This window comes from Ylistrum balloti, unplaced genomic scaffold (genome assembly GCF_031769215.1).
Source record: "Ylistrum balloti isolate Yb309-2 unplaced genomic scaffold, AGI_CSIRO_Ybal_v1 Utg370508, whole genome shotgun sequence".
Taxonomy (NCBI): domain Eukaryota; kingdom Metazoa; phylum Mollusca; class Bivalvia; order Pectinida; family Pectinidae; genus Ylistrum; species Ylistrum balloti.
In genome coordinates, this window is record NW_026782328.1 from 814,888 (window position 1) to 828,167 (window position 13,280).

Here is a 13,280-nt window from a genome sequence, read left to right on the forward strand (position 1 = left end):
ATAGTTCACTTGGCCATTCGTGACAGGTGAGCTAAAAAATCTACAATGTTACTTAAGTACGTATACTGACACTGTAGTGGATATTTTTAGAGTCACTTAGTCTACAAACAGCCAGGGTAATTTAAGAGGAAAAGCCAGAGTTACCGGAGAAAAAAACTTGCCAGTTACCCTCATTAGAGAAATGAAACCTTTGCTAATGCGTGTTAAAAACCTCTGATGTGAATGTCGTAATGAGGATTAACTATATGGACGAAAGATTCTACCGACTATTTTGAACATAACTTAGGACTTCATTTAATCACAAATGTACAAATGTTGCGATAAACAAGTAGATTTCCGTGTTTTATTGTTATGGGTAAAACTACGACTGATTCGAAAATTACATAACACTAACATGATATGATAGAATTACTTATCAGTATTTTGAGAAATAAGGAAAAGAATTCCTTGTACTGAACTCAGTCGAATAGAGGAAACAATAATGTTTTCTGATAAGTTAGCATTTCTGTAACTTAGTGAAAAAAACTTATATTTTCTGTGAATTCATATTTTATGTCTTCGTCTTCAAAACTCGTTTAATTAGTTCGAAATGGTTTGGGTTTTTAAAAAAAAGAAATAAAGCAGAAATGCATATTGATTTGAAATAGCGTAATAATTATATTTGCATGCTGTTATAGATGCACGATAAAATTTTAACATGGCGCTCTATTGCGCATCATTTGAAACATCTGTAACACGGACTACATAAACAGCAAACTTGAAATCAAAGAAAATAAATAATTTGTGAAATGACCTACTTCCTTCCGCAGAGTATGCAATGGCAACAGAACTGTTAGGCCCCAATCCAAACTCGTTGAATGCGCCAACAATGACTTCATACTGCAGATAGTAGTTATTTAAACCGACGTCCTCCACATGTTGACTGATATTCCCGGTCTTCCGAATCTTCAATCACATTATAGATACCCTAGAATTAGCTAGTTTTCTATCTTTAATCGGTAGCTTTACTGTGCAGTAGGAACTATTTACGAGTGATTCAATTTCGCTGTATTCGCGGCCATTAAAGAAATCGTTAACTGCTGGAAATGAAGGAAATATGTTTACAGGGAATAAAAATCTCGAAAATGTTTATAAAATGCATGTTAACCTTGATATCAATTTATAGTCTTGCACTTCTGTGTATTGCTAGGTACATTTGCGCAAAATCTAATTCTAGTGAACTTAAGCCAACCAGGCAGTCGCGATGGTACAAAAAAACAAACATCATATCTAATGTGTATTTGTTCCGGGCAATACTGTATGCATATCTGCCAAATGTAAAGAAAATTAATCACAAGCTCTTGCAAATAACATTATAGTAGCCGTAAGAACACATTCATAGTTTTTCATGAAAGCAAAAACATTTATTAAACTTGTAATAAATCGATTAGATTCCACAAATTACACTATTTCTTAACATTGTTTTTACCTTTTTGTATGCCGATGTATCGTCCTTCAGTCTCCAGTACACAATATATCCGATTTTAGATCCACCTCTGCTTTCAAGTGGAAGAGGCTGTAATGTATAAACACATGTTAAAGTACTGTACTTTATATCTCGACAAAGCTTAATATCAAGAAGTAAAAAACATATCTTATTCTATTTTCTCGACCAAAACGATATATTCGTGTATGTGACCGATGGGTGGAAATTGTGATTGTGGTGAAAGAGTCGGATATGGAAATATGGTGTTGAACATTATCTAACAATTTATGTGATGTTTGTAACCTTATACATATAACACTGTGTTGTTATATGGTGTTTTCTGAAATGAAGTTTAGTCATTAGCATCATTAGAGATTTCGAAATTACGGTCCTTTAATGTACAATATCTAGATACGCGGTCATTGGTTATTGTATTCTCTACATCAGCGCTTATCTCAACCTGTTTCTACAGGGAAACCAACATAAACAGCTTTCCACCAAACCGCATGATAGCAAATAGCAAAATTTCTGCATCCCGAACTTTTGGTGTTTACATGATGTAGTTGATTCGCTATTTAAGGGCCTGTCCCCATGATTTTCGCGCAAGAAGTCGTCAACTAGATGGACGGACATAAGATAGGGAATTAAAAAAAGATGAAAATTGATAAAAATTATGGGAAAGTTTTACGGTCGTCATAGTGATCTAATTGAGAAATATTCTACTTCTTTGTGATGTGAAGTTGACGTGTTTGATGCGCTTTGGTTTGTACATATCTTGCCCTAGCTTTATTGAATACGGGTTTGGATTATGATTGTTGGTGATTTCTTGTTTTTATGATCGCCCATGATACTCATTAATAAATTATTAATACTGACCGACCAAGTGATTGTAAGAACACCGACGGTGCCACCGCCTCCTCCTACGTCTCTTGGGGCAACAACAGGTGCTGCACCATTGAGGTGGTAAGAATCTGCAACAAAGAGTTTCTTACTTGTTAATACGGATTGACACAAAACCAAGTCACACTTACGAAGATATCTTAAAGAACAGAATGATTCAGGATGTATGAATTGTGACTTGGAAATAATATTATGATATGCATTAATACTATGCACAATGCCCATGTAAGCAATATATGAATATATTAAGAAACAATAGCACATTTGCACATTTTTGTTCTAAATGATAAATAGTAACAGTACATTATAAGTCTGTACATACACTTTCTTGTTTACTTGTGTTTTAAAGTTAAAATCTAATAGTGGAATACAGTTTCACCTGATGCAATACTAGGTGGTCCGAGAGTAGGGTAGCTGTTTACAGCCCTAATTCTGAAAAAGTAGTCATTGAATGGCTTCAGCCCTGTAACAAGGAACGATCTCTTGTCCATCCCACTTACTGGGTCAGATAACAGGGCGTCCTGCTCCGAGATATCTGTTAGCAAATTGTCACGTGCAAATTAATGTTTGTCTTAGTATCTGATATATCTATATGAAAAAAACACACTGCAAAAATTCTACATTACATACAGAATATTGCATATCGTTATTACTAACAATCGGTACAATTAAAATATGTCTAGATAATTTTCAAAATATTGAAATAAAATATGAACAGAAGATTGGATTCTGGAAAATATAATAACATCGTATAATCTGACATGATTAAACATTCAACAAAAAAACTCAAAAGGATAAGAAGAAAATAAATATTCGCTTTATATATGAATGACGATATACACATAATCCATGTAATAGCAAAATCAATATTATAATAGGAATCACAAAAAACACTCCTAAAATATCTGTTATTCCTATATACAAGTACACTGGGTAATGCGTGATATTTAATACTAGTGAAGTAACCTAAGCCGAAATAACCGCGAAATTAAACAAATTATACGGTATACGCAAAATCTGCTACATTGAGACAAACACATCTTGTGATATTTTGCATAAAGATGTACCTCATACATATATTACGTTTCAGTCAAGAAAAGAATTTCATTATATAACAAGTGGCTGTAAGATTGCATCCTATATCGAAATCCAATCGCTTTCGATTAGACTTGGTTTCGGCAATACCTACTTGCTACTTGCACTATCCACTGAGGGTTGTAGTGTGTCTTTGACTCGATGATGTAATAAATCACCGGGCTGCCATGATCTGGGGGCGGTGTCCATTTGAGACGCAGTGAATGAGGGGTTCTACTGTTTAGATCAGCGTAGACTCCAGAGGGTTCTCCGGGTGGTCCTTGTATTTTAAACAAATTTGTCATTACATTGTACTCAATTACGCTGATAGATAAACAGAAAACAGAATGTTGACGGTAATTTAAAACATTTAGAAATAAAGTCTGATGTGTTACTACAATCACAATTGCATTCAAATGTTTCGTGTTTTGACAGAATATTAACGCCAAAATGTTATGTAGTAGATGTTGAATTCGTAGAGTAATAAAGAGCAGAGATGTGTTTGTTATTAACTGGTAAGGTATGGTGTAAATCGCTATAACATCTTAGACTTTCCCTTTTTGACCAGTCATGTATGATCATTGTTGCCCTGACTGTTTTTAGAATCAGTGAAATATAATACCTTTCACCGTCAGTGTTGATCCGCTCTTGATAATTGACCGAGTAGTCAGTGCCTGGCATTCGTAGTATCCAGTATGTTGGAAATCGGCGTACATTATGTAAAGACCCCGTATGTTTATTCTCTCGCCCTGTAATGGAATTGGATCGTTACAGCTTGATTTCCGCGTTCTATTTTACAATGGCAAAACTTTTCCTTAGCGTTTTTACAAGTAACAAACTGAAGAGATGTCATTTGTGATGGAACGGTAAGCTTTTTCCTGCATCTTGAGACAACTTTTTATTTAAGCAAATTACAGAAGAGTAACTAATTAGCCAAGTTGCATCGAATTAAAAAGTGGAATTAAACCAACCGTTGCCAGCCATGTGAAGATTCTCCATGGATACTTACTAGTCGATAGTGTGCGTTTTCAGTGATGTTGATGACACGATTATTATGGGTCCAGCGGTAAATGAGATCATACCTCGTGTCGTATGACACCTCACATTGTAAGAAAGCTGTGCTGTTATAGTCTACAGTCGTAGGTAAAGGTGTGTGTATAAACGACATCTGGTCTACAAAAACCGGAATGTGAAATATTTTAAACATAATGTTTTATAAAGAATTTATTAACAATTTTTTCCTTGTACTCATATCAACAATTTCGATCTCATATTATTTTTTCTTTTGTCAATGGTATTGAGGTGAGTAAACCTGTTCATGTGCAAAATCGGCGATATTGACTTCAAAATATAAGATAACTTCAAATGTCTAATGACGTCATCAATATCACGAATGCATAAGAATTAGTCGATATCACGTAGCCACGGTGTATAAACAGAGAAGGCAATGATAAGAATTGTACGTCATCAAAATTAGCTAACCATTCTCAACTGCATTATCAATTCAGTATAAAATACAACCCTAAATTGTATTGATGTTACAATTTGCGAATACATCGTGAAATATATATCTACTAATTTTGTATGCGTAAATGGTTTGTTTTGAACAATATTACGATCTTATTGGAAAAGATCTCGATTGTCCCTAATTATGGGAAAGCTTTTCGAGAAACACGAATTCTCTACTCTCAGGTAGTGTGCATAATAGGTATTTGCAAATCATTTATAAGGAACTGTGAACTAAATCTCGAATATCAAACAAGTGTTTCTCTCATTCAATCCACTTAGAATAGGTTCTAAAGAGAGCTGATTAAAGTGAGACGGGAACGATACAGGTAACACAATGATCACAGTAAGCGTTTTAAGTACTAATTACATACTTATCACAGTCAGCTGACAGCTACTGTCAGCCTGGCCATTTTCGTTTGAAGCTCTGCAGGTATACAATCCTTCATCCGAAAGCTGAACGCCAGTTATCCTAAGGTCTCCGTTATAAAGAATTTCCAATCCTGTCCGTGATCCTAAAGGAGAACCATTTCTGAGCCAGGTGATCTCAGGTGTTGGAGCTGCTTCCGGTCGACATGGTATAGTGATATTACCGTTCATTGCACCATACATGGTCATGGGTAATGGATATCTCATGAACGATGGTTTCACGGCTGAAAAAAAACGTATTGGGAAAGTAAAACAAAGAAGTAATGAAAATGAAAATATATATGAATCACGGAACAAATATGGACCACAAATCATAATGCGACTGATGATATTGCCATGTTGTTGGTTCAATATATATATATATCTCCACATTACAAAAAACAAAAACAAAAAAAAAACACGATACTATATTTTAACCGAATATTGAAATCAAAGTGAATTCATGAATGTTGTATCATTAATCCGGATATCAATATCTAGAATATACCAATACATAATATATGATTTCTAGTCAAAGCCTGGAAAAAGCCAAACGATTGGTTAATCAAGAAATGTGTATCATTCTAATCCCTACTCATGTAAACGATATGTAAATCATATTAGTTAACCAGTTAAAAACAATTTGAGAAGGATCGCTTAGAAGTCGCATCATCATTAAATATCACATTCCTCAAAAGAAACAAGAAATTCACATGAAGGCAGCCATCGAATAAATCAAATCATTTTTTTCGCTAATACCCCTCCCCTCAGAAAAACGGCCGACCTCAAAAATATACCTATCCTGAAGATAATCCTGTTGTTTCTTACAGAAATGATCCCGTAGTTTCTTACAGAATAATCCTGTAGTTTCTTACAAAAATAATCCTGCAGTTTCTTATATGAAAATAATCTTGTTGTTTCTTACAAAAATAATCCTGTAGTTTCTTACACAAATGATCCTGTAGTTTCTTACACAAATGATCCTGTAGTTTCTTACAAAAATAATCCTGTAGTTTCTTACAAAATAATCCTGTAGTTTCTTACAAAAATAATCCTGTAGTTTCTTACAAAAATAATCCTGTAGTTTCTTACAAAAATGATCCTGTAGTTTCTTACAAAAATAATCCTGTAGTTTCTTACACAAATGATCCTGTAGTTTCTTACAAAATAATCCTGTAGTTTCTTACACAAATAATCCCGCATTTGCTCACTATTACTGGATTTTTAAGGTATAACATTATATTCTTACGACTGATATGTTATATCATTATTTCAACGTTTACACATGGTAACAATGACCTCAGTGTACAGCGCGGTCGTAACTATCATAAAACTTACACAGGACACGGAGTTGTCCGCCGCTCAGTGTTATTCCATACGTGTTTTCCGCGGAACATTGATACATGCCGCTGTCACGAGTTGGATCAAGACTGTTAATTTTCAGTACGTTTGATGTGATATCTAATTGACCAGGGATTGGAAGCAAAGGTTTCGAATCTTTGTACCAGGTGAAAGTAGCACGTGGAACGGCTACGGCTTCGCAACGCCATGTCAGTTCACTATTGATGTCAGCATGGATATTCTTCAGCGGAGAAACAAAGTAGGGCTTAGCTGAGGACAGAATATCACGACATTTTGAGACTGAGTGGACGAGAAAATAACAAAATCCATTAACGTTTAAAAATAAAAGCTTAGAAATCGTCTTTTCTTACATAACATATTTTGTTAAAGCTTTGGATTAATTCTAAATAGTGACAATGCATCATCTTGAAGTAGTCAAATCGCCATTGTCAATTGTATCAAGTTACAATGTCATTTTCCGATATAAAGAGGTGTTTTGCTGATTTTAACACATTTGATCAAAAAAGGATTTTTTATTTCCATATTTCCAGCTTCTTTTATGTTCCGCTATATCCAACTCTTTTGCCAGTGATTAAATCTTTTAACAGTGATTCAAACGGAACAAAATGAAACTAACAAAACTTGTCAATAATGCGTGGTATGTTCTCCTACAGAAGATAGAACTAACATAAAAATATTCCATGCCTAAATTATTTAGTTGCAAATAAACGAAAGAACTTTTAAGTAAAAAAACAATGGAGAGAACAGATTGTATACAAACCTCCAATCGACAAAGTAAACTGATTTACAGACGTTGTTGCTCGGGAAGATTTTACAAGACACTCGTATGTCCCTTCGTCCTCAAGCTGGACATTTTCAATAATGAGTACCCGATTAAGGTCAGTTGCCCGTGCTCGTGACGACATGGGTTTGTTCTTGCGTGACCACGTGTAGTAAAGAGGTAATCTATTTGTATGAAAATAGTATGAAAATAGTATGAAACATGTCTTTTAAACACGCAAAAATATATTTGTTTATTCTGCACACAATGGCTGTGAAAGAAATGTAAACATCTGGTATGATTATATAATCTCGAAGGTTTCGCAAATGCCTATGAATATCCTATAAGTGTATGGTCAATCGCTGCAATGCTGGAAATATATCAGTTATGCTTCGTTTAATGTCCATAATTATGTATCCCAAAAAAACTAATAAGAAATCATTCCAATACGCTTGCATAAAATGGTCATAATATTTTGGGCAATGTTTGACTAAACTTCGAGAGACTTTCGTTGATATTTGATAAGTAATTTTTCTATTTCCGTGTAAATATTCCAAAATAATCGTCATACTTATTTATGTCTCCTTACGCCATAAGACTGCTGAAGTCGTGTTTCGTCAGATTATTGTCGTATTGTTTGGAACAATAGAAAAAATACAGTCTGAACTAAGTTTAAGATATTCCATATAAGTCAGGACTATTCTCGTCATAGCCTACAAAATCGATTCCGTATTCATCTTTTAAAGAAAAGTACTATGTGTCACAAAATTCAAGATATGATGGTATGCTTTAACCTATGGAAATATTTACTTGATTAAATTTTACATGCAAATTGTGTTTCAGTGGAATTTCCATTACAGAAAAATGGGAACAATTCGACTGTGATTCAAACCGGACCTTTCCTTACAGGAAAGTAGGAACTCTTTGACAGCGTTTCAAATCAGTATTTACCTAAGGACTCAGGCATGTGTTAAATAACTTAGCCTAACGTACTCAGGAATAACATACTTCAACATACTTTTATGTCCATTAACCTAAATTAACATACCTACTGCGTAGCCTGTTGTAGTTTTACTTCAGAATAACTTGTATAAACCACATGAAAGTCGCAAGTATTGATTTAGTTTTTGAACATGTTAACGAACATAAACTTGCGAATTTCGCATGTGTGACCGAGTCTTTACAGAAAAAAAATTTAAACCGCTTAATCCATTTCAGAAAAATACAATGCAAGAACAATTTGACTGTTAATCAAACCCGGATCTTCCATTACGAAAAAATAAGAACAATTTGACGACGATTAACCGGATTTTCCACGACAGAAAAAAGGCTTAATCGGTCAAAAGCGATCAATCATCACCTTCCATATGCTAAGCACTCGATGTATATAGTCATTCCTCGGACTGGGTTTTTAGGGTAGACTACTGGAAACCCGTCGTGTATCTCTGGGGGATAATCTGCCGCAGCTGTGGATGACAAAATAAGAATTAAGATTGGCATCTGACTCATGCAATAATAAAGTTTTCAATGTATGGGTGAATATCCTAAAGTAAGAAAACAGTCCACAATATCTATTCGGCATGGCTTGCCTTTGGTTTCTCTAGAAATATCATGTATACCCTTTGCTTTAATTTACCAGTATGAAATATAACATAATAATATGTTTCAATAACTTACTCTGACTTCCGACACTGAGTCTGATACCACGACTTAGAGAACTGGTAGGCTGGACGGTGGCCAGTGTGCCTGTTTGACCAGCTGACAGAGTTACAGAACAATAATAATAGCCACTGTCTACAGCCTGGACCTCCGAGAAGTAGAGATTTCCGCCTTGTGATATGAAGTAGTAATTGTTCAGTTGAGGCATCAGAAATTCCAACCCATTCTTCCCCTCCCTCATCCACTGAAAAGTAGCACCTGTCAAAATATAGACCAATTATATCAACACTATATTATGTAGACGTTTAACATAACAATGTATAACGTGGATCCTGTCGGAAGGTATGGATGCGTGAGCATGTGGAACAATGTGTTATATTACGTTACAAGACCAGTGACAGACAATTAATATTTCGTGCACTGTTAATGAGAAGAGAGGTTCCTGTATCATTCCATTTATAAGATGAATGCGTTACTTATAACCTGTCTAGCATGAGGTGAAGAAGTGATGATACATCTGGTATATAAGAAGTAGTCTTTTTCTACGACATTTACGAGAATGTGATAAGATTTCATGATAAGTTGAGTGTTATTTACCTGGTTTAAATGAAGGTGGGTTACAGTTCATATAGGTTCCTTGATACTGCGATGCGTTCACCGCCCCAGGTTGTACATTGGAAAACTCGCGAAGGTCTGCGGGTTTAAAATGTAAAATCAGATACAACAAATAATACTATATTTTCTAATATTCTCACCTTTACTTACACAGGTTTATAAATATCAGAACATTAAGACAGCCTCTTCAACTGTTATCTGAACCTCACTGAAAATAATTATACGATCATGTTCAAGTTAAAAATGAATTGAGAATACTGGTTTGAATGAACTGAAAATTGTTAGATTACGTTGACACTATGGTCAGGAAATGACATACACGGCGAATATACAGAACAAGGCTGATAAGGCTATATGCCCGGAAGCTTAAGCAACGTCTACGTCGTCCAACACAAATGCAATTCATATCAAGGTCAAATCAGAGGAATTTCACGCTCTCATTCTTCGAACCGAAATGATAACAGTTACAATAATTCAAGGTGTTTACATATCACTTTATCGCGGTAACAAAGTTGTCTCTTGGCGGTACATAAATCATTTTCTGCGTTATCATATCTTTTGCTTATACCTTAACAATACTTAACAACGAACAAGTTTGATTGCATACTGTAAGCTCTCTTACTCAGCCGTGATCCAAGCATTATTTCATCATTTATTTCATTAGAAATGAGATGAATTCTGAATTTGGAAAATAATGTTTGTATTAAACAGGTAATAAAGAAGACATAATTTTGATGAGATCGCTTATTATCTTTTTTTTTCTATAGCATTAGAATTAACGGAATGACTTACATCCATAAGTGATATGAACAATATCGCTGAGGGTCGACCCGAACTCGTTGAACGCGATGCACTGATAGGCTCCGGCTGTGGTTGTCTCTGATACATTGTCGAAAGTCAGTTTCCCGTTGGTGATTGTAATCGACTTGGAAGCCAACACCTCTTCCGTTTGATTCTCGCCCCTGTACCATCTATAATCTGGCTGGGGATTACCTCTGGCTACACATTCCAAGGAAGTTGTAGTTGTCCGCTCCGTAATTACAACATTTGAGGGTTGTATGATAAACTTTGGGCCGGTCAGCACATTATTTGGGTCCAGTATATCGGTTCCAAAAGCTTGTAAGTAAGCACGTAGTTTTAGTGATATCAGTTACGGAGACAAAAAAAAAACACACAAAAAAAAAACCAGAACAATCAAAAACATGAATTGAAATGATTATATCAAATCAGTACTTATTGGTATTTAATATTATAAATGCTATTTTATGACCATTAGTTCAGCAATAAGACATTAATAGATGACACATTATATTGAATGTTTTAATCATTGTTCTTTCTCCGTGAATGTATGAGTCTATTTACTTACTAAAATCTCGCTTCTAACTGAAGTCTCGTTACCTACTGAAGTATCGGTGTTTACTGAGTCTTGTAACTTACAAAAATCTCGCTTCTAACTGAAGTCTCGCCACCTCCTGAAGTATCGGTGTTTACCGAGTCTTATATCTTACTAAAATCTCGCTTCTTACTGAAGTCTCGTTACTTACTGAAGTATCGATGTTTACTAAGTCTTGTAACTTACTAAAATCTCGCTTCTAACTGAAGTCTCGTCATCTACTGAAGTATCGGTGTTTACTGAGTCTTGTAAATCAGGTATTATCACTCACAGATTTCTGTACTTGTTGAGGTCATCCTATTAACTAAGACTTCCCACTCTTACTTAGTAAAGCAAATCACTGAAGTCTTGACATTTCCTAAAATGTTTCTAAAGTCTCTTTCCATACCGATGAATCTCTAATTAATTGCCTTCCTTTCATAAGATATCACTAATGCTATCTACTCTAGTAGCTTGGTTGCTTACTTGCGTCTCGCATATCGCTTGCATTTCATTGGAATCAACGTTTCACCTCTCTCTAGAATCTTTCTACTAACTAACTTGTCTACAATTCCTCAATCAAATTTATAGTCAATTTTCACATTTAGCCTACCCCAACCGATTGCTAAAATGACTGACTTACTAAAGTCACGCTCGTCTTGAACCAGTCTGTGAACTTCTGCCCTGGGTATTTCACAAATGTAACTCGACTTCACATTTCGGGTTTGCTTCTCCCACCAGTAACCAGGGTTTTGATCTGTGGAAAGTACAAAAGTTCTGAAAATTCAATATCTATATTTTGCTACAACAAAACTTCTTAAATTCTTACATACATTATATCTTCAATGGGCTCCCATTTTTTTTCATTCTCTAAAACGTACAGTTTCTCTGCCTCCTACACAGTCGGGCATTTTTCTAGAATTAGAAATATACAAATTTAATTGCAGTCGCAATGCAAAGACACTAATGTGTGAGTTTAGTATTACACATGTGGAGGTGATGAAGCAATCTTTTTATAGCATGTGCACGTTAATTGATAAAACAAACATAAAGACGTTCAGATGTCTTACAAAGAAAGTGTTTTCCTATTTCTTAGCATCAGTTTGCGTAATAATGATCAAATTCTACAGCAGAATATTAATGTTGCACGCCATTTTGAAATTGTAAAAAACAGAAGATCAGAAATAAATCCAAGGATGTATCAAGTGCTTGTATTTTTATTACATACTAAATCTAATGTTTTATGTTTTTTTCCTTCAAAATTCCAAATCTGGCCATTCAACTGTAGTTATTTCATTTCGAGTATACCACGGGATGATCATTCGATGATGTATTTGGCGATTTGATCGATGTCTTTTGGGTATGGTTTTTTTATTGTTCAACGTCCAACCAACAGCTTTAAGGACAGTCTCCGATGTACAAGCGCGGATCCCTGTATTGATTGAATACATTTTACCGATTCTGTTGATATTGTGTTCAAGTTCCAAGGCCCATAATTTGGTTAATTTGTCACAGTCATTGTTGTACACATGTCATCGAAGATGTTTCCGGTAAAATATTCGATCTTTTCAATGTCATGGGGTAGAAAAAGGAATGCAAGGAACGCTGTTCGTAAAGATTAATACTGAACCCTTTCTGTTTTAACAAACTTCTGCTACTAATGATCAATAGATTTGTATTTGACATGTCGAGCTGGCGCTCATATATACTGAAACAAAAATCAGCCTCCAATTAAATTTCAGTAATCTTCAATATCAATAAGCTATTGTTTGCAGTGTTGAATACATGAAATCATATGCATTTCCTTTCTATTCACGTTTGAATGAATTAGTGGTCAAATGCCGACATAGTTATACTCGTTATTAAAGTCGGAACATTTCAATGACTATATTTCTCTTTTAGTAATGATGGCTAACTCTAAATTTCTATTAGCCAATATATTATAACCATGTCTTCATCGGTTGTATAAACTAAATGAAACATTTGAGTGAAATTTCCAAAACTTGGAGGATACGTTTCTTTTACATGTCGATAAATATGCAACATTCATGCTTAATTTTTTTCATGAACATCTGTCATAAATTGTGTAGGTGTCTATATCTTCTAAAGTTATTTGCAATAAATTCTTTATATTGAAAAACATGTGCCACTAGTTTTTA

General features: G+C 34.7%; 1 protein-coding gene across 1 annotated transcript in view; it reads right to left on the minus strand.

The window, feature by feature from the left end:
* The window catches only part of LOC132555605 (contactin-like), a 31,864-nt gene that overhangs the window by 13,093 nt on the left and 5,491 nt on the right, over positions 1 to 13,280 (minus strand). Inside the window, exons 5-19 of the mRNA XM_060219955.1 lie at positions 11,765 to 11,878; positions 10,542 to 10,865; positions 9,732 to 9,827; positions 9,153 to 9,392; positions 8,836 to 8,941; positions 7,476 to 7,660; positions 6,692 to 6,964; positions 5,320 to 5,598; positions 4,449 to 4,612; positions 4,062 to 4,188; positions 3,555 to 3,719; positions 2,745 to 2,900; positions 2,342 to 2,436; positions 1,469 to 1,555; positions 798 to 945 (exon numbers count right to left, since the gene is read on the minus strand). Of these exons, the coding sequence (XP_060075938.1) occupies positions 798 to 945; positions 1,469 to 1,555; positions 2,342 to 2,436; positions 2,745 to 2,900; positions 3,555 to 3,719; positions 4,062 to 4,188; positions 4,449 to 4,612; positions 5,320 to 5,598; positions 6,692 to 6,964; positions 7,476 to 7,660; positions 8,836 to 8,941; positions 9,153 to 9,392; positions 9,732 to 9,827; positions 10,542 to 10,865; positions 11,765 to 11,878 (2,559 nt within the window). The remainder of the gene's footprint in view (positions 1 to 797; positions 946 to 1,468; positions 1,556 to 2,341; positions 2,437 to 2,744; positions 2,901 to 3,554; positions 3,720 to 4,061; positions 4,189 to 4,448; positions 4,613 to 5,319; positions 5,599 to 6,691; positions 6,965 to 7,475; positions 7,661 to 8,835; positions 8,942 to 9,152; positions 9,393 to 9,731; positions 9,828 to 10,541; positions 10,866 to 11,764; positions 11,879 to 13,280) is intronic.